A 19,250-nucleotide genomic window follows, 5' to 3' on the forward strand; every position below is an offset into this window, starting at 1 on the left:
ATGGAAAAGGGGTTTTCGAGTGCGGGTGGCGGGGGTTTTGCTTGGGTGGAGCTGCAGCAACGACTCCGTGTGTTGATGAGCCTATTAAATGCTGTTGATGGCTCTCAGCGGAGACCGGAGCGAAAAACAAGCACAAAAACAGAGGCTGTTTCCGAGACTCCGTCTCACCAGCCGATGAGACATGCGATGGATTTGCAGATAAAGATGGAGTTTTTGTCGGCCGCCTAATGACTGTGACTGTGTGCCCCGAAAACAGACAAGTTTAAAGTGGGTTAAACGCGTGGATCGGGGTCGCTGGTAAATGTCTAACACGCCTAACATGATTTCAGCGGGGTATTTTGGTCAAAGAGGGGGGCAGCCTATTAATTTGGCAAATCGCCTCAATTAAACTCTATTGAAATGAGGCTGTTTTTCTGTGTATTTGCACTACTAAAGTGGACATAAACAAAACCAAATATTTTATATTTTCCATATAATTCCATATCAGATACCTTTCAAAGTATATCCATAACTTGTGCATGCAATCTCTCTGCTCAAATCCATTTGAGGCACTTACTTGTAAGGTCTGCAATCCACTGCACTTTCAAATCCCTTTTAGAGTTGTTCCTCCACCCTCTTGCCTCCATCGGAAACTCGTAACCCTTGAGCTAATGTGTGCCCATTTCATATTTATGCGTAGCCAGCTCAGCTCATTAGCAAACGCCAGAGCCAGACATTGGGTGGGTTATGTTAAGGGCGATGGGAATGGGGCGTCTCCTCCATGGTAGGTGCCACAAAAAGCAATCAGCGAGGAGGAGAAACAAGACACACACAGTCCTAGGAAGAGAGAGAGAGCTGTGGTACTTGGCAACTCCATCTTCAGCAATTTTCACTTGCACTTCCATGCTCCGGCAATCGCTGGAGTTAATTTTATTTGCAAAATAAAGCGAAACAAACTTTAAATGGAGTCAAATGCCAATGCACACACACACACATCGCTTGCACACACGCGCACGCACACACGAACGCACTCACACAGATACTCACCCATACCAATGAAAGCCAGACGTCTGCCGAACAAAGATTGCACGCCAAACAGCACAGCACAAAAAGTTCAAACGCCAGACAAGGATGCACCAAAGTGCAAAGGCAGCCAGCCAGCCAGCGAACAAACGAAGCAACGACCGAACTGCAGGGGCGGATCAGGGCATTCACGGGGTGCAGCAGCGCCGAAGCCAGGAAGCAGGGGCGGAGCAGGGCCCAAGAAAGGAAGGAAGGGGCTGCCTGGCTGCCTGGCTGCCTGGCTGCCTGGCTGGCCAGGCACTCGAGGCAGACGGCGAACAGGCGACGTTGCAAGGAAAGGGATGGAGCACCCCGTCAGAAATATTCCAGAAATTAAGCTCTTTTTGGAAACAGTTGAGATGGTGTATCTTAAGAACGTTTGAGATTATGTATTTAATCAGCATAGTGTAGATTTATATTTAATACTAAAAACAAATTTTATACGCAGACCAATATTTGTAAATATGTTAGGATTTCTCAGATGAAGATTATAGATACCTACTTAACTTAATTAAATATAAATTTGTGTTATAACCCCAAGTTCTTCCTAATAGTACAACTTTGCTTAAATATCATACACATTTTAAAAATTCGTTACAATTAGCGTCCCAACTTCTCTGAGTGCACAGTTTGCAGTGCTTGAAAAACGGAAAGCAAAAAGGATTGAGCAACCTAGGTGCCCCAAGGCAAAGGGAAGGTGGTGTGGGAAATTTGGCCCGCCGGCTTGAGCCAGGAAGAGGGGCAAGTGGGGCCAGGCCAAACAGCAGGAGGCGAAGACGACGCAGTGAAGCACACACGCACTACGCCGGCAAACACAATCACATAATCTCGCAGTCGCACAAACAGAGAAACACAAAGGCATACACACGCGCTGCACGGTTGAAACAAGAACAAGTGCATTGACACTTTACGGACGAACGGACGGACGGTCGGACGAACTGGGCAGCGGGGGAGGGAGGAGAGCAAGAGCGAGAAGGGCCGAGGGGGGGGGGCGGCGGGGTGAGCGGACAGACGGCGGCAAGGCGACTGCAAAGGGTGAAGCACCGACAGCTCTGCATTTTGATAGCAATCCGCAAGCGGAGCAAAGCCCACAAAGGGATCGACCTCAAGGCGGCAGCAGCGACACAGCAACATCAAGCCAACACAGCTGATCGATTGACACTTAGAGAAAAACATGTAGTTTGATAAACGATTTCGAATCTTTAATGCTATTAATCACTTCATTTCTTGCAAATATGCTATGGAAGTATAGTTTTATACTGCATATATAGTTTAAATATTTAAAAGGAAATATTAAACAAGGTAATCGTAAAATTGTTCGCAGTGCAAAAGAGAGTAACTCGAGTAAAAGATCCAGATAGGAAGGGAGCCACAACAACTCACCGAAATAAACCACGAAAAAGCAAAAAATCGAGATTCGCGTTCGTTGCACCGAATCCGAATTGCTAAATGAGCAACAGATAGTGTGGAGAAACGGGAATCGGAGGGGCTTCTGATTATGATATTGCAAAACAAGCTGGCCGGGCAAACTCCAGGCCAGACTCTCAAAATGATGACGATCGTAATCGTCTGCTGATGACGATGACGTTGCCAAACAGCGCACGGCAAAAAGTCAAGAATGAAATGCTCCAGCAGCAGCAGCAACAACAACAACAAGAGGAGCCACAACAACGCCAAAGAACGACGTTTATAGTTCAACGCACTGGGGCCCATTCCCGATTCCCGATTCCCGATTTCCCCATAGCCAGTGGCCAGTGCCCCGAAAGGATCGGGGGGACATGAGGGGATTGGGTCGGGCATCGGGATCTGGGAATGACGCGGATCGCGGCGATCAGGGATCGGGGAATCGGGGGATCGGGGGAACCAACTCTACGTCGCGGTCATTGATCGTCTGTCTTCATACGAGTGTGTATATATGCACGTATATGGAGTATCTCTGCGAGAGTGCTCCTCATAATGAAGACAACGACTCTTGTTGACTTTCATTGACAATATGGTGACGGATCCGATGTTGATATTATGCTGAGACAGAAGTAGGGGCCGTCAAGTCGGACAGGAAGCTGCTGATATCAGTGCCGCTCGGCGGGATCTGATTATGCCGAGATTCGAAGGAAATGCGAAGGCTCTTACACGGGATCAGCAAATCGAGGGGAATTTTAGAACACTAATCGATAATGGGATTATACATTCAAGCAAAACAAACATATCTTAGATAGATTGCATTACAGTTCGTCTCATTCAAACTGATTAGTAAGCAAATAAAATGAGGTTACTGACCAAATAAATGTACTTAAAAACGACCTACAAATTGTACCTAAAACTTTACAAGATATGTTCAGTAAATTGATGAGCTTTTTAGCCCAATACAGTACTGATATGATCAGTCCACAAAGCGGATAGTTATTATCCACTATTGTGATCCATATCGTTGCGTTGTTTTGATAGCTCCAGTCACTTTGGCAGCTTCTGCAGATAGAAGCGCCTCCGAAACGCCCGCCGTTCCATTTGGCTCGCGATCATTGATCTTACCTACTTGGCGCTGTTAATTCGTATTATTAATTCAATCAATCACGGGTCGGATTGGATTGGATTGGACTGCCTGGCTGGCTGGCAGCAGCTGCCCTAACGATCGATCACCCGGCAATCGGCGATCGACGGATCTGTTGGGATCGTTGATCTCGTGTGCTGAATGTATCTGTATCTGTATCTCCACCGTGTTAAAGTATTTGTGGAGATGCGTGTGTCTTTGGCATTTCACAAATGCGGCGGCGTTCTAGTTTTGCCCTGTCGAATAGAATTTCTGTCTTGTCGGCCTGACGTTTTGCCTCTTGGCTAATTTAATTGTTTGTGCTTTTCATTAAGGTTCCCTCGGCCAGATAGATAGATAGATAGATGGATGGGATCCCAAGGCTTTTTTAGTTCATTGAAACATTTATAGCACAAACGCGCGTTCGCTGGGCTGGCATTTAATTCGCTAATTGCTAATGCGCTCGCAGCTTATCAAAGTGGAGCATCATAACCTATTTTTCCTCTTCTATTTTATTTGATTTTTGTCCTCTTGCTACTTTTTTTGACCGTCTGCCTTGTTTTGTTTGTTGTTTTGCTTTTTGTTTTAATTTAGCCGCATATTTCAGTACAAATATTTGATAAGAACATTCGAATTCGCACGTCTCGCGGCGATAATTCGGCGGCATTACTCATTCGCCGCGTTGCCCGCGACTTGTTTGCCCGCTTGCGGTTTACAGTTAGACCTGCTTCCGGCAGTTAAACTTTTAATTTCGAGCGCTTTAATTTTTAATTCTGCATGCCTAATGCGAGACTGAAATTCATTTTCGATTCTGACGCAGCATCCCATAAATGCGGTTTACGAAAATGCTTATTCGAGCAGGTTCAAAATACTCTTAATGATGTGGTAATTCCGCGGAGACCACACCGCAAAAAAACAATGTTTATTACTTCGCAGTTTCACGCTATTCCGTTCATTTCCCTTTCATTTTTATATTCGATTTTTACAACACTGTTTTTAATGCGTTTTCAAAACTAACACTTCTTTTTAGCTCTTAAAAGTCCAGATGTTAAATTTATGAAATGAAAATTATATTGAAATATATAGAACAGATTTCTTTCGGTGTCCGTATATTTTTGGAAGTCGGCACTCTGCTGGCGATAATCTACGCTAAGCTGCTGGCTAATTGAAATGTTTATGGCCGGACGTGAAGCGCGCCAGTTATTACAGATTTCTGATGAAGCCTTGTCGCTGGCAATTTATCTAAACCTCTGCCCATTAGCGGGCTATTCGCTGGCTTCGATCTAGCCACTCTATCCATGGAGAGAGTCCAACCACCCAAGACTCTCCGTTTTTATCTAATTAGGTAGTCAAAACAAAAAATAGAGAAAAGAGAACGCCGTATAAACTGTGTCACTAAACAAAAATCCGAGCAGCAAGGGAGGGGCGCGGTGGAGCTCAACTTTGCCCAGAGAATTGTGTCAGATAGATAAAAAGAAAAACGATGCCAGCGGCAACGACTGCGACAACGACGATGGTGGCAATGATGATGATGATGGTCGTGGAGATGGTGAATGGTCATATCGCTGTAACGATGGATGAGGAAGGCGTCGGGGCAGCCACTCCTTTCAGCACAATAATTATAACCTCGATTCCCCAGCTTTATGGTAGAGGAGAACTGGCCCCGAAATTGTGGAGCATTTGAATAATTTTACAAGAATGCAATCAACGTGAAAACAGAACGAAAAAGAAGAGATTGTCAAATGAAAGAAAAAAGTCAGAAAAAGTAGGCGGTGGCCTTTGTTGATTTAAATGGCACCCGAAATTCCGAGAGGGAACTTTGGCTATATGGACAACTATTCAAATTGAGGTCATTCATCTCGCTTCGTTGAGCGCGCTTAAGTGAATTATGTATACGTAGTGTGTATACGTATATCTATGTATGTGTGTGTGGTCCGTGTGGATAGGGAATCAGAATCGGAATCGGAGGTCTGGAGTATTTGAAGGCGGGTCAGCAGCTCGGATGAGCATGTGAATGGGAAAAAGAAAAAGAAGAAATTATTCCCCCGAAGGTGGTTCCATTTACACGTTGTGGAAAGCCTTTCTCCAAATCCCCGCTAATTGCCCGCAATTTGCCATTGGAATCTGTCAATCGCCCGCTGTTCGAAAAATCCACACAATCTGATTGAATCGAGATCGACGCCCTCCGCTTAGGATTTCCATAAATATTTGCCAGCACTGAAATTTTGATATTTCTTGACGTTCTCCATCCGACTCGTTTCGTATCGTTTCGTTTCGGTTTGGTTTACTTTGGTTTAGTTTTATTTCGTATCGAATCGTATCGTATAGTATCGGTATCGTTCGCCTGGCTTTATTTGATTTTCTTATGGGAGTAGGTCAGTTCAAAATTTGCATATATGGCTGCCTTTGATTTCTCGCTCGATTTTTTATTCATATTCTGACTGTTTGCCCTGCCCCAAAAACGTAAATGTGCGAACACGTGCTATACGTACGATGGTTTTCTTATCCATCGACTTGTTTGGATTTAGTTGTAGCGATTATTGGTTATAAAATAAGCGTAGATTTTGCTTTATCTGAAGTGGGTTGTGTGGTGTGGACATACCGAGGAGTTGGGTCAATTGCAAGGTAAATAGAATGCAACAATGAAACAGTTTGTCTAGCCATTATGTAACTAAAATATGTCTATAAATTCGATTTGTTAAACGGTAAAGCTTCAGTTGAGATTCTGAAATATTGCTGAAAGCATGAAGTTGGGTGAGCATTATCAGGATTCGGTTAATATGGTAGCAGATCCTAAGGACACACTTTGCAGCTCTGGTACTCTTGGCAGGACTGTGCATCCTCTGTGATTATTTCACTTCCGGACAGTTTTACACCTACAATGCAGATGAAATATGCATATGCTCGGGTCATTTGGTGAACGATTTGGTTCCGGACTGCGAAGATTGCGCCGGTTACTACATTTGTGGCGATGGCTCCTACGAGAAGGTGAAGTGCCCTCAGGGTCTGATTTTCGACATTTCCTTGAAGACCTGCGTACTGGGTCAGTGTCCAAGATTCGATGGCACTTGTTCAGCAAACTCTACCGTCCCTCCGCCCGTCACCACGACCACGACCACAACCACAACGACTGCAGCTCCACCTACACCTACATCTACTTCAGGACCTTGTGACGATAATGTGACGTGTCAATTGGAAGAAAACAGTATCCCCCATCCGGATCATTGTCGAAATTTTTACACCTGCTATGGAAAATGCGCCGTTTTGGGACTCTGCGAGCTGGGAAAATGGTTCGATCGGGAGAGAAATGTGTGCGATTATTCCTATAGTGTCACAAACTGTCCCGCCAACCAGGACTAAGACACGCCACTTTTAGGTATTAAAGAATATTCTTTTCTTGAATTTATTCTTCCTCATATTGTTACCTACGTATATCTATTGTTCGCCTATAAAAATCCATCAATATTATATCAGCAAAAGTAAATACTTGTGCTTTATAACCAAGTTGTGATTGGTGACGGACTCCAGGGGGACTTAAAGCTGTAAGAAAAGTAAATTAACTGTGGACCAACTGCCATCGGGGAAGATTAAATCAAATAAATATGTGTCATGGCAAATCGAAGTGAGGCAAAGTTAATTTGAACGGTCATTAAACTGCAATTGTACTCATGAATAGTCAGCGAATAGGCAAAAATCCAACAACATGGCGATAATTTACGCAAATTGCTTGACACAATTTTGCAGTTCATTGTTATTGTTGCTTCTACTATTATTGCTGTTATTGTTGTTGTGTGGGAGCGTGTGGGCGGTTGCTGCGTTCGAGTTGTTGTTGCCGCTGTTGCCACCGCCGGCTGAGAAAAGCAACAAATTTAGCACGCAACTAACAATTTTAGCTGTTCCAGATAGAGCGGCACACACTCGCAAACTGACTGGCACACCCAGGTGCATATGAAAGCAAACAAAAGTAATGCTCAGCTTCGTACACGGCGCGAAAAAAGGAGTGCAATCCCAATTCACGAAACCTCTGAAAATATTAACTTTATTAGGTTTTTTTGTGAGCTCTTGAATATAACAGAGATTGTTAGGTTGCTATTAGATTTGGCTTACATGACTTAACTAGTTTTTAATGCATTGCATTATGCTCCTCATAGATTTAATAATACTACCCAAATTCAGCCGAACATAGGGTATTCCAACAGCTGTGGCACAGCAAGCAAGCAACAAACTTTCACCCGGCAGTAAGCCGCAGCATTTTGGACAATTTCGTAACTGGGTAAACACACATAGTACACACGCACACACACACATACAATGGCTCGCCCGGGAAGTCATGCAAATGTAGAGTGTATAAGGTGCATTAAGTGCAGCCAGCAGCGACAGGTGAACGAACGACCTCAAACGAGGTCACCAGATGGGCGTTGGGGAAGGGGGCGGCGCGGGGGAGGCCATTCATGCGCACGATAAAGCCGAAAAGCATCAACTATATATGCTGATATATATATGTATGTACGTACATATCTGTGCCAGTGCATGTGTTACTACGGCATGGTGGAGCTTTGGCAGTTGGATGTTGCCTGTTGGCAGTTGGCATTTTGGCCCCCTTCGCATGCTAATGGCCCGGTTCGGTCCGCTAAGCGTCGAAAGACTGCGACCAAAAGTTGGGGCACGAACGACAAAAAACAGAATCCAGCCAAATGTGGCAACTTTTGGGCACTTTACGAGGCGACGCCTCGTCCCCTGCCCCTGCCGCTGTCGTTGCTCGCACTTCTGCTGCCACAGATCTCGGTGACCCAAATCCTTTTTTGCAACAACCAGAAGTGCGGAGCCCAGCTTAGCGAGAAACCCCTCACCCCTCACTTTGTGCACTCAAAGAAATTTTGCAAAAATTAAATTATATAAAAATTGTTCCTTTTTAAATTACAGAAAGATATTTGTTATAAAAATTTATCATCGATACTTTGATTCATTTAAAAACTTTCTTCAGAAGATGTTCACATTATTTTTATATAAATTATGTTTTCATTTTTCTAAGAATCATGTATTGAGCTTTTCCAGGAATCAAAAGAGAGTACAATGTGCCTTTCCCAGGTGCATTTCACACTGGGAATCTGGCCTAAACGAGTTTTTCCGCCCTCTTCTCGATCCCCACTTCGCCGCTCCGCTTTTGCCCCACTTCCCTGATGCTTGTCATTTGGCTGCACTAAATCACTTAAGATGCTTTTAGCTGGGAAAAAAGTTTGAGCTTAGGCCAGCAGCAATGCTCCGCTTATTTATGTGGGCTTGGGCTGTCCAACTCCCCAACTTGGCCCGAGGCGTGTGTAATGGATGGTGTTGACCTGGCCTGAATGTGCGCCGCTCCGTGGGTGGTGACAGGTGACGTGCGAGCAGGGGCGCCGAGGTCCAGGTCCAGGTCGATTGAATAAATAATGATGGGGTATTATGCTGGGGGACTTTGTGTGCTTGGGTGCTTTGTGTGTTCCCAATTCCGCAATGATAGATACTCCAATTCCATTACGGACACACTCGCGACGACTTGCAACCAGGTGAAATCTGCAAATCAATGTATCGAGACCCTCGGTCGCTAATTGAAAACACCTTAGAACCAACAGAGCAAGAACGCCAAGTGGCCGCCATGAGCAATTAGCGGCGTATCGAAGCAGCCGTCAGCCTCAAAACCCAATGTCCAATTCTATATGGGGGTGCTATTATCATAGTGTGTGGCGAATTATGCCATAATTAATTTACGAGCTGTGACAATTAACGCCAACGAGACAATTTACGATCAACGCTCTTCGGTGGGCGGTGAAAAGCGTGACTCGAGCACAATGAGAACCCAGCAACCTAGAGTTACGAGCGCGACAAGGCTGGAACTAAAAACCTCGTCTGCCGTCGGTCGTAATGGGATCATGTGGCCGCCCCACTAAGGTCAGGGAAGCTACGGCTCAGGGTCTTCCAGAGCTGCTGAGACTATGACCAAAATGGGTCAGTCATTCTGGGATTACCTTATCACATGTAGATAGAGTAAATATTTTTAGGAATGGACTCACCGATAAAGTTTCTCAAAGTAGTTAACAATTGTATCATATCTGACGCATATATGTAACTCTTTTAAAAGACTACTATACTATAAATACATATATGTATAATCTTGTATATGTTGGATTTTATTTAATGGACATATTTCTGTTGTAGCTAATGTTCATAGATTTCTCCTTGTGCAGTGCCAACGACCTTTGTGACCCTAAGCACCATCGCAGCTGCCATGTTTTGGTGTGCCATAAATGGGTCAGTGTGTTGGCCATCTTTCACTTGGCCAGATTGTTGTTTTTTCCCCTATACTCGCATATGCTGGCGATGCTTTGCGTGCAAAAGAGTTTTCCGGCATCGCCTGTCCACGCTGCGTATGCGCAATGCATGCGAAGTTTCTTTCACTTTTGGCTTCACTCTGCCCCTATTTTGTGTTACTTTATTCGATGGCCTCTTGCGATGTTGTCAGACCGAAATGCTGACGCATAGTAAGAGCAGCAGCAGCGAGGGGCTTTCGTCATTAGTGTTGTGATTGTTTGTTTGGAAACCGCCGGCGGCGGCTACCGCCAGACCACAACAACACACAACAACCAACAACAACACACGATATCACACAATAACAGCACAAGAAAGCAGAAGCGTAGTCGGCGAAGCCGAGGAAATAGCCGCACATAAACTCATATAAGGCAAGAGGAAAAACAACGAAATCACTTGCCTACGTTTTCATATTGAGCGCAGTGGGTCAATGTCCCACTGATAAAGTGAGCACTGAAAGCCGGCAACTGGAGCAGCTGCGTCTGTTTCTTTTTCACTCAGTCTGTCCGCCTGTCTGTTTGGCTGGCTATTTGACTGGCTGTTTGTGCAGCCAAATGCGATTTTAATTAATAAAATATGTGCTGTCTTCGGTTGCACAAAGCGAAATCAGCTCACATTTTGTAATTTCACATACAAGACATTCAAGATATTCAAAAAAATGACGAAACAACCTTTTGGCTAATGAAGACTTCAAACGCTTAACGAAAAATTAAAATTAATTATTTTCCCCAGACAGAATGTATCGCATTTCGACGGACCGAGCAAACAACTTGTAGGACACGCAAATTTTCTAGTTGATAGAACAGAAATGTTGGCAATTTGCTTGAAAGATACGCGAAAGTATCCACAAGTGTGTGACGCATTTCTAAGATTTATGCGTGTGCCAGTTTTTCACTTTCCCAACTAAATGTAAGAAAACAACAAATCACTTGATGCGATGCTATGATATGATAATTGTGTATTTTGTAGGGAGCGCGTTTTTGAATTTAAATAATCAGGTGACTAATAAGATACAAGCGATGAAAAAATACGCACTATTTTAATGGCTAAACAGACCGTGCGCATCAGCATCTTTTGGAAATGTAAATGGAAATGTGAAATTCAATTCATAGCATACTTTTTGGCTGGACTAAATAAATAAATAAATACATGTACATGTAAAATAAGAGATAATACGAGTCATGTAATAAAAGGTAAAAACTCAAAATATTTTTCAAAAGAGTGGGCGCAGGCAGGGGCGTGGCTATCTTCTGAAACAAACTTTTCTCAGCTTCCACGTTTCTAGAATGTGCTTATAGAATATAGTTCCCACAATCCCGACGTTCATACGGACAGATGGGCTGACAAACGGACATTAAAGGGTCAAAAACGGTTCCTCCATGTTACACATTTTTACGACTCTATTAAGCCCAGCAAAATATTGAATATATACTTGAATACACTTTAAATGAGGATATCAAATATGTTAGTACTTGTATGTTATATACTATTATATATGGACTTATATCCGACTTCCGGATATCTAGCTACAGCAGCTTGTCTATTTAAATACAAAACTTACTTACATTAACTGAGTAACTAATTACCCCTTTTTTCAATATACTTTAACTGCAGCTGTACGTTATGGTCGCGTTCCCAAGCGTTCCCGTGAGCTGAACGGAGCGGCTGCCTCCTCCGCCGCCGCTGGAGCTCCTGCCTCCCTCAATGTGGATGAGACCACCAGCAGCACACTGCACCCGAGTCACCTACAGCAGCAGCAGCAGCAGCATCTACTACAGCAGCAACACCAGCAACTGCAACAGCAGCCGCATGTAAGCGGCGTACGAGTGAAGACCCCGAGTACTCCACAAACGCCACAAATGTGTTCGATCGCCTCCTCGCCATCGGAGCTGGGCGGTTGCAATAGTGCCAATAACAATAACAATAATAACAACAACAGTAGCAGCGGTAATGCCAGCGGCGGCAGCGGCGTGAGCGTCGGCGTTGTTGTTGTGGGCGGACACCAGCAACTGGTGGGCGGTAGCATGGTGGGAATGGCGGGCATGGGCACGGATGCCCACCAAGTGGGCATGTGCCACGACGGCCTGGCGGGAACGGCAAACGAGCTGACCGTCTACGATGTCATCATGTGCGTGTCGCAGGCGCACCGCCTCAACTGCTCCTACACGGAGGAACTGACCAGGGAGCTCATGCGTCGTCCTGTGACGGTGCCACAAAATGGGGTAAGTAAGCAAGCCGCAGAGCTGCTGACTGAATTGGTTGAAAAAATGACGAGTACTAATTGGCCCACTCCCACAGATTGCCAGCACAGTGGCGGAGAGTCTGGAGTTCCAGAAGATCTGGCTGTGGCAACAGTTCTCGGCCAGGGTGACGCCTGGCGTTCAGCGGATTGTGGAGTTTGCGAAACGCGTACCTGGCTTCTGTGATTTCACCCAAGATGATCAGCTTATACTCATCAAGCTGGGCTTCTTCGAGGTCTGGTTAACCCATGTGGCCCGGTTGATCAATGAGGCGACATTGACACTGGACGATGGTGCCTACCTGACGCGCCAGCAGCTCGAGATACTATACGATGTGAGTCCAGCGAATGCGCATTGAAGAGAACGCTCGTTTCTAGCATTCGATTATTTACAGTCTGACTTTGTCAACGCCTTGCTGAACTTTGCCAACACGCTAAACGCCTACGGGCTGAGTGACACCGAGATCGGACTCTTCTCCGCCATGGTGCTGCTGGCCTCGGATCGAGCTGGACTCAGCGAGCCCAAGGTGATCGGCAGGGCCAGGGAACTGGTGGCCGAGGCGCTGCGCGTACAGATCCTGCGATCGCGGGCAGGATCCCCGCAGGCGCTGCAGCTGATGCCGGCGCTGGAGGCCAAGATACCCGAGCTGAGGTCCTTGGGGGCCAAGCACTTCTCACACCTAGACTGGCTACGGATGAACTGGACCAAGCTGCGCCTGCCGCCCCTCTTCGCCGAGATCTTCGACATCCCGAAGGCCGACGATGAGCTGTAGGATGTGGGGCCAACCCCGCGATTCCAGGGCCGTGCAAAGCAAACCGCAACAAGAACAGAATATTCTACCACTTGTAGGCTTAAGCAACGTAGCTATAGATCGAAATGGGAGGGCCGCAGATCAGATACACGTCTACTCAGCATTACTGGAGAGATAGTTCACTAAGCCTATATGCATATTACTATACTAGCAGTGTTAGAGCGACTAGGACTCCCCGCTGAACATATCCATGCGCAAACATAAATTATTTATTTCATTGTTGACTCATCAAGCTCCACTCCAGGCATCACAGCATCCATTCATCCCCGCACAATCCCAACCAAAATCGAGATACGAATGCATCCAAATTCACCATTGGCCAGCTATCCAAGGCATCTATTTAGAACTCGACTGAAGAGCGAGCGTTAAAGTTCGATTAATACTGGTTTTTTAACATAATATTAACTACTATAAACGATATCGGATATATGTGTACGTTACACCTAGAAATACGGAACTAGCGTAGTCGAAAAGCAAAAAGACCCACTTCGTTCGCTTGCAAAAGTTGGAGATCCCATTTGATATAATATATACATATTCAAGATGATGAATGATAAATCTATGCTTAGTTTAAAACATTTCGAATTGAAGATCGATGCGTTTATTGTATCTGCGTGTAAATAAATTTAAATTAATTCCTACCTTTAACTCGCTGCGACTTGATTATTTTAAACCCATCTACCCACTCGGTTGTCGGATGATCTCCACCAGATCTTCGATGACGACCACCTCCATTGAAAGTGTTCAGTTTCTTACTTAAGATCACACATTTGACATCGTACGATTAAGATACTTGGGTTAGAGACCGTCTATGTTAAGTGCTTTAAGGCTTCATTTGTAAAACTCGGAACAATCAAATTGTTTGATCAATTTTTGAATAGATTGGTGCTAAATTTGTGTGTTAAGTTTACATGGAAACAAGCGAGGAAAACCAACAGACAGACGAACAAAATATATGAATATATACATTAAAAAACCTATCTATATATCAACTAAATGTATGTAAAAATCAAAAGGATTCTTCTCTAAATCGCTCTTCATTGATTGTTGAATTTATATAGAAAATTTTGTAAATTTTATTAGTGTGACAAAGGAAAATATTAAATGTAGAGGCGGCTGCGATCAATCTCGCGGCTGCCGTTTTATGCTCCATGTGTACCTTTCGCTTATTGAACTAGAATATCAAAATCAACATAGATCTATATACATCAATTTATAGACTACGATTCGCAATATATTAGAAGACACGCAACTTACAGTGCTCTAGCAGTTCTTTCTCCCGATCCTCAAAGAGTTTCCCTCCATCACACCCACTCTATACTTTCGATCCCCCAGCACGTGCCCAAGAAATCTCTGTGTTAATTTTGTAAACCAGTGCGCATAATGGAACCTTGTGAATGTAGCATTAAAAACGAGAACAAGAGCAACAGATTTTTAATTACATTATTAACTTATAACTAACTATTATATACATATATATAATAAATATATAGATACAATTTTTTACCTACCGTAGCTTTGATTACATTTTTCAATGATGTGTCAAATTTTAAATGGTATTACCGATAGTCCAAAATACTCAGCAACTACAGCAGAAGTACAGAAGTTCAGAAGTTACAGCGAATCAAGAAGGCCGACTTCCTACGATATAATGGCTAATGTCCACTAATCGCTCAACTCGAATACAGTGCAAAGATCCAACCAGATATATGTATACAGTAACCATATATCAATATGCGAAACATTGCTTAGTTGTTTACTGATCCATACCCATACGAAATCTAAACACATCGAAGATGAGTCGGCAGTCTCTCTCGACCTTGCAATACCCCGTTCTACGGAAAATTATTTGATAGAGGATCCCATGGTCTGTAGTGCAGGGCATATAGATATCAGATACGAGGCCAGCTCGCTTTACTAAAAACCTAAAACCAAAACAAAAAATAGAACGGAAAACCATATACATACATAACATTAGGCTGGAAAAATAAATAACGAAAGACGATAAGAACACTGCAAAAACTAATTAGAAAGCGAAATACTTACGCAGATTGTAATAAAATTACAGAAAAACAAACAAACAAAAACCGCCTTTGTATGATTTGTTAAAGTGGCAATAGAATGGAATGGAAAAGTATGACGGTTTATCAGCGGGTAAGAAACTATTTCAAGAGATATGAAATAAGCAGATAATTGCTCTTCGAGAAGTCTCTTAAGTGATTTGCAAATTTGTTTTTGAAACACAAATATAATACATGAAACAATCGTGTTTTTTATTTGGAATATCCTTGACTAGGCGTAGTAAACTTTTTTGTTAGGTACATGGTCGATATATTTAAAATGCTTTTGGTTAGTTAAGTCCCATTTCGACTTAAGTATATATGTGTAGGTACTTTAAGTGCCGGCTCTTAATCATCGCGAGGAAGGGGATTAAACTGCGTTAGCACCTTTGAGATCTCTTGGGCCAACTCCGGTGTGGCTGCCGCCAGGACCCTTCGAGACATGATGTCGAATTCGCCGCCAGCAGGATCGATGACCACGCCACCAGCCTCCCGGACAATCAAGTCCCCGGCACACACATCCCAGGCGTGAATTCCAAATTCGTAGTTGGCGTCAGCGGCTCCCAGAGCAACCATCGACATATTAAGGGCTGCCGAACCCAGGACCCGTAGGCTGGAGTATTAAAAAAAAGAGTTAAATTTCCATCTATTACATCATAAAGTAATGACCTACCCATGCGCCTTTTTGGCCATCTTCTCGAAGTTCTCATGCACGACCTTCATCTTGGCCTCGTCCCGGGTGGTACCGAATTCACTGGTGACCAGCGCTTTGCCCAATTCCTTTTGGCCGCTCACGTGGATCCTGCGCCCGTTGTAGAAGGCTCCGTGCCCTCGTCTTGCAGTGAAGCGCTGCTCCAGGATGGGATTATAGACCAAGCCCAGCTCCGTGACCTTGTTCACCTTCAGACCCACGGAGATGCAAGAGTGCGGAAATGCGTGCACAAAGTTCATGGTGCCGTCCACGGGATCAATGATCCAGGTGGGCTCGTCGGTAAGCTTCTTGACACCCTCCTCGCCGCTACTCTCCTCCTCGCCGATGAACCTGCAACTCACAGAGTTGAAAAACAAGCCGGAAAATCAGCGCGAATCGTACTTGTGCTCCGGAAAGTGGCGGCGAATGCCGTCCATCAGTAGCTGCTCCACATCCTTGTCTGTTTGGGTCACCAAGTCGATGTCATTGCTCTTGCAAACGAAGTCCTGTCGCTGCTCATTGTTGCGAGCGATGAGCTGGGAAAGTTACCGGGAAAAAGAAAAATTCCATAAGGCGGCCTATTGAGTTATTTTCCACTGCTAATTACCCTTCCAGCTTCTGAAACCAGGTTGCTGGCCACCTCTAAGCACTTTTCCACGTCCACGTTGTGTGACATTTTGCAGTGGTGCTGCCTCTGTGATTTCTGGACGCCCAATGAACCGCTAACAAATCAAAAGTTGCAAGTTTTAATTAAATTATACTATGATGTGCAAAGTGACCAACGCTCGCGATCGTTAAATTATTCTAATAAGCTCGGGAAAATACTAAGAAAATACCAAACATTTCTGATTTGACAATAGACCGTGGTTGCAGTTAAATTTTTTTTTTAAATGTCCTACTTTCTTGTATATTTTTTTTTTTATACTTTTGATTTAAAATCAAAATTTTGCAAGGAACTTGGTTGGCACTATTGCTATGGCTTAAACCAAAGTGTAATCACGGCAAATCTATACTAAAACATACCCATGTGTGCCATACACCCATTGACTTCCGCATACGAAAGACTTACAAGAAAGAATTTTGGAAAAAATAACATTGAAATTGAATGCCATGTCGATATAAAAAATTCTACATTTAGTGTGTTTAAAATATATCTAAACGTATCCTTAGAATGATTAGGCATAGCTGCCTAGAAAAAGGTATCTTACTAGTAAAAGCAAAACAGCTTTACTTAAAAACATGGAAAAACCATGCATTGTCAGTTTATTAAACAACTAAAATTTTAAAATGCAATTTAAGCTGGCCTTTCTGGTGGTTAATTAGTTAGCAGGCATCGCTGGTTTTTCGCTGCCTATTTCGGTGTCAGTGGTTTCTGGGGTATCCGAATCGGGGAAGTCCGTCTGGCTGGTAAAGTCCCTGGTCTCCGGAGCAGGTCCGTACTCATTGGGGTTAACGGAACGCGGCTCGTCGTCACGTGGAGATGGATAATTCTGCTGCAGGCAGTTACCCAATTCGAGGGCAAGGTAGTCAGTAGAGGCAGCGAGGCAGCGACGGGACATAATGTCCAACTCCTCTCCGGCCGGATCCATTACCACTCCTCCGGCCTCCGTGACTATCAAAGCGCCTGCTGCCATATCCCAAACGTGCAGCCCAAAGTTGTAGAAGGCATCCGCCACTCCGGAGGCGACCATTGCCAAGCACATGGCGGAGGATCCAATAGAGCGCATCCTACAAAGAATCCGGAGTAGTTGGTATGTAGTAAAACCAAACTAGATTCTGTACATTTGAAATACTCACGCATGGGTTTTCTTTACCAGTCGCTGGGAGTTCTCAGTGGCCACCTGGTTACGCGCCTCATTGCCGCCAGAGCTGTACTCCTGCAGAACCATGGCCGCGGGGAGGTTGGTTTGGCCAGTGGTCCTTATCATCTCGCCGTTCATTTGAGCACCCTTGCCCAGTTGGGCCGTGTACATATTCTTCATGGGCGGATTATAGATAATACCAAACTGGGTCTCCTGATTTACCAAATAGGCCACGGAGATGCAGTAGTACGGAAAGTGGTGCACAAAGTTCATGGTGCCATCGATGGGATCGATTATCCAGGTGGGGTCATCGGTCAGGGTCACCATACCAGTCTCCGACTTTGAAATTCTCTCTTCGGCAATAAATCTGTATGAGTTATAGTATACAATCCGCATTGAATGTAAATGTTCCCTTAATTAACCCCTACTTACTGGTGATTGGGATACCGTGAGCTGATGGCCTTAATGAAGGACTCCTCGACAATGTTGTCGGTGGGAGTGACGATGTCATTTGTGTGCTTCTTGGTGGTGTACTCCTGTTTCTTTTTGTTTTCCGCAAGAGCGATAGCGCCAGCCTTCTTCACCTCCCGACAGGCCAGCAGGAACAAAGTGTCCAGATCGCTGGCGGAGAACTGATCCGGAAGTTTTGGGAGTTCCTCTTCCTCCGGCTCATTTTCCTCGTCGGAGTAGAGCATGCCCGAAGTGTTGGTTCCCTTCGAGGCGAATACCTTGGATGGGTGAAAACTGATGTCGGTGTTGGTCAACTTGCTATTTATGCTCTGGCCATCGTCTTGGCTTCCATCCGTCGGCACGGACGACATCATGGGTGGGGGCAATGGTACATCCTCCGGTCTAGGCGCCGGCGGGGGAATGGGCTCAGCTTCTGATTTTGCAAAATCAATTGATTTCCGCTGAGGCTCTGGTTGTGGGGGAGGAGGAGCAGGTCGGACGCGTTTATCTGGTTCCTCCGATGACGAAGATGAAATATCAGATAGTGCTTTCTCCGATTTCCTTTTTGCCGATGTTCTATCAACATCGGAGGATTCAAGATCGACCTCGCTTTCGGAGGGTCGCTGCGGCTTGGGTGGAAGATCTGGCGCCACACCTCTCATCAAAGAACTCTGCGACGAAATGTTGACCACAGGCTTGGCCGGTGGTGTCGTCGCTTCAGCAGAATGTGTGCCAGTCCGATTCGGATCATTTATGGTGTGTAAGCGCGCTTGCGAGATCTTCATGGACATCGCCCGCTTGTCGGGAGGCACCATGGAACCACGTCGCTCTTCTGCTTGCCGCAGTGTGTTCACACGGGCATCCTGCTGAGTGGCCTCGTGATCCTCCAAGCCGAATCGGGTAGCCGCGTTTCCGGGGGTGGCCTGGTCTGGAGGGCGTTCAGCAGGTTCCTTGCTTGGTGGTAGCTTATCGTCGACCATTCTGGTGGTGCTCGTCCACAGCCCCAAACAACAATCCAGACAAAGATCTGACACTGCCACCAAGGTGTTGAAAGACCGAGCCAAAAATCAGCAAAACAAATGTGACAAAGGCCGAAAGTTGACTGATTCACAAGGAAGTATCATGCTCGGCTAGTGCGATCTTAATTCTCAGGGACTGACACTTCATAAGAATTTCTAAATATAATATAGTCTTTGGCACTTACAGGTTCAAACACATTAAAACAATAAACTTTATTTTACACATACGTTCATATACAGAAATATATATATATTTATATATAGATA

General features: G+C 44.7%; 4 protein-coding genes across 6 annotated transcripts in view; 2 read left to right on the forward strand and 2 right to left on the reverse strand.

The window, feature by feature from the left end:
- Positions 1 to 14,113, forward strand: part of LOC117139563 (ecdysone-induced protein 78C) — a 31,752-nt gene extending 17,639 nt beyond the window's left edge. Inside the window, exons 5-7 of the mRNA XM_033301959.1 lie at positions 11,525 to 12,132; positions 12,209 to 12,484; positions 12,545 to 14,113. Of these exons, the coding sequence (XP_033157850.1) occupies positions 11,525 to 12,132; positions 12,209 to 12,484; positions 12,545 to 12,922 (1,262 nt within the window). The 3' untranslated portion in view covers positions 12,923 to 14,113. The remainder of the gene's footprint in view (positions 1 to 11,524; positions 12,133 to 12,208; positions 12,485 to 12,544) is intronic.
- Positions 3,526 to 7,573, forward strand: LOC117139564. 2 transcript variants are annotated; one of them, XM_033301961.1, is made up of 3 exons: positions 3,526 to 6,193; positions 6,280 to 6,322; positions 6,381 to 7,573. In XM_033301961.1, exons 2-3 carry the CDS (start codon positions 6,313 to 6,315, stop codon positions 6,926 to 6,928), a joined length of 558 nt encoding a protein of 185 aa, XP_033157852.1. In that variant the 5' UTR covers positions 3,526 to 6,193; positions 6,280 to 6,312; the 3' UTR covers positions 6,929 to 7,573. The 2 variants fall into 2 exon arrangements, with proteins under 2 accessions (XP_033157852.1, XP_033157851.1); XM_033301960.1 differs by having other exon boundaries at positions 3,526 to 6,322.
- A 1,100-nt stretch (positions 14,114 to 15,213) lies between the features above and the next one.
- On the reverse strand, positions 15,214 to 16,818 carry LOC117141379 (inositol monophosphatase 1). Of its 2 annotated transcripts, XM_033304788.1 has the most exons (5): positions 16,736 to 16,818; positions 16,320 to 16,434; positions 16,115 to 16,248; positions 15,695 to 16,063; positions 15,214 to 15,634 (listed from the first exon to the last, which is right to left on the reverse strand). In XM_033304788.1, the coding sequence occupies exons 2-5, from the start codon at positions 16,386 to 16,388 to the stop codon at positions 15,370 to 15,372; spliced, it is 837 nt and encodes a 278-aa protein (XP_033160679.1). In that variant the 5' UTR covers positions 16,389 to 16,434; positions 16,736 to 16,818; the 3' UTR covers positions 15,214 to 15,369. The 2 variants fall into 2 exon arrangements, with proteins under 2 accessions (XP_033160679.1, XP_033160680.1); XM_033304789.1 differs by lacking the exon at positions 16,736 to 16,818 and having other exon boundaries at positions 16,320 to 16,487.
- Positions 16,819 to 16,951: 133 nt separating this feature from the next.
- Positions 16,952 to 19,083, reverse strand: LOC117141541. Its single transcript, XM_033305040.1, has 3 exons — positions 17,947 to 19,083; positions 17,510 to 17,881; positions 16,952 to 17,440 (listed from the first exon to the last, which is right to left on the reverse strand). The coding sequence occupies exons 1-3, from the start codon at positions 18,942 to 18,944 to the stop codon at positions 17,032 to 17,034; spliced, it is 1,779 nt and encodes a 592-aa protein (XP_033160931.1). The 5' UTR covers positions 18,945 to 19,083; the 3' UTR covers positions 16,952 to 17,031.
- Between the last annotated feature and the right edge of the window lie 167 nt (positions 19,084 to 19,250).

Source organism: Drosophila mauritiana, chromosome 3L (assembly GCF_004382145.1).
Source record: "Drosophila mauritiana strain mau12 chromosome 3L, ASM438214v1, whole genome shotgun sequence".
Lineage (NCBI taxonomy): Eukaryota > Metazoa > Arthropoda > Insecta > Diptera > Drosophilidae > Drosophila > Drosophila mauritiana.

Excerpts from the sequence above, each read along its gene's own strand:
- LOC117141541 (XM_033305040.1), bottom strand. The coding sequence starts at position 18,944 with ATGGTCGACGATAAGCTACCACCAAGCAAGGAACCTGCTGAACGCCCT. Across the intron at positions 17,882-17,946 it reads TCACGGTATCCCAATCACCA|ATTTATTGCCGAAGAGAGAA; the intron begins GTAAGTAGGGGT and ends TAACTCATACAG. Across the intron at positions 17,441-17,509 it reads CTGGTAAAGAAAACCCATGC|GATGCGCTCTATTGGATCCT; the intron begins GTGAGTATTTCA and ends GATTCTTTGTAG.
- LOC117141379 (XM_033304788.1), bottom strand. The coding sequence starts at position 16,388 with ATGTCACACAACGTGGACGTGGAAAAGTGCTTAGAGGTGGCCAGCAAC. Across the intron at positions 16,249-16,319 it reads TGGTTTCAGAAGCTGGAAGG|CTCATCGCTCGCAACAATGA; the intron begins GTAATTAGCAGT and ends TAACTTTCCCAG. Across the intron at positions 16,064-16,114 it reads CGCCACTTTCCGGAGCACAA|GTTCATCGGCGAGGAGGAGA; the intron begins GTACGATTCGCG and ends TGTGAGTTGCAG.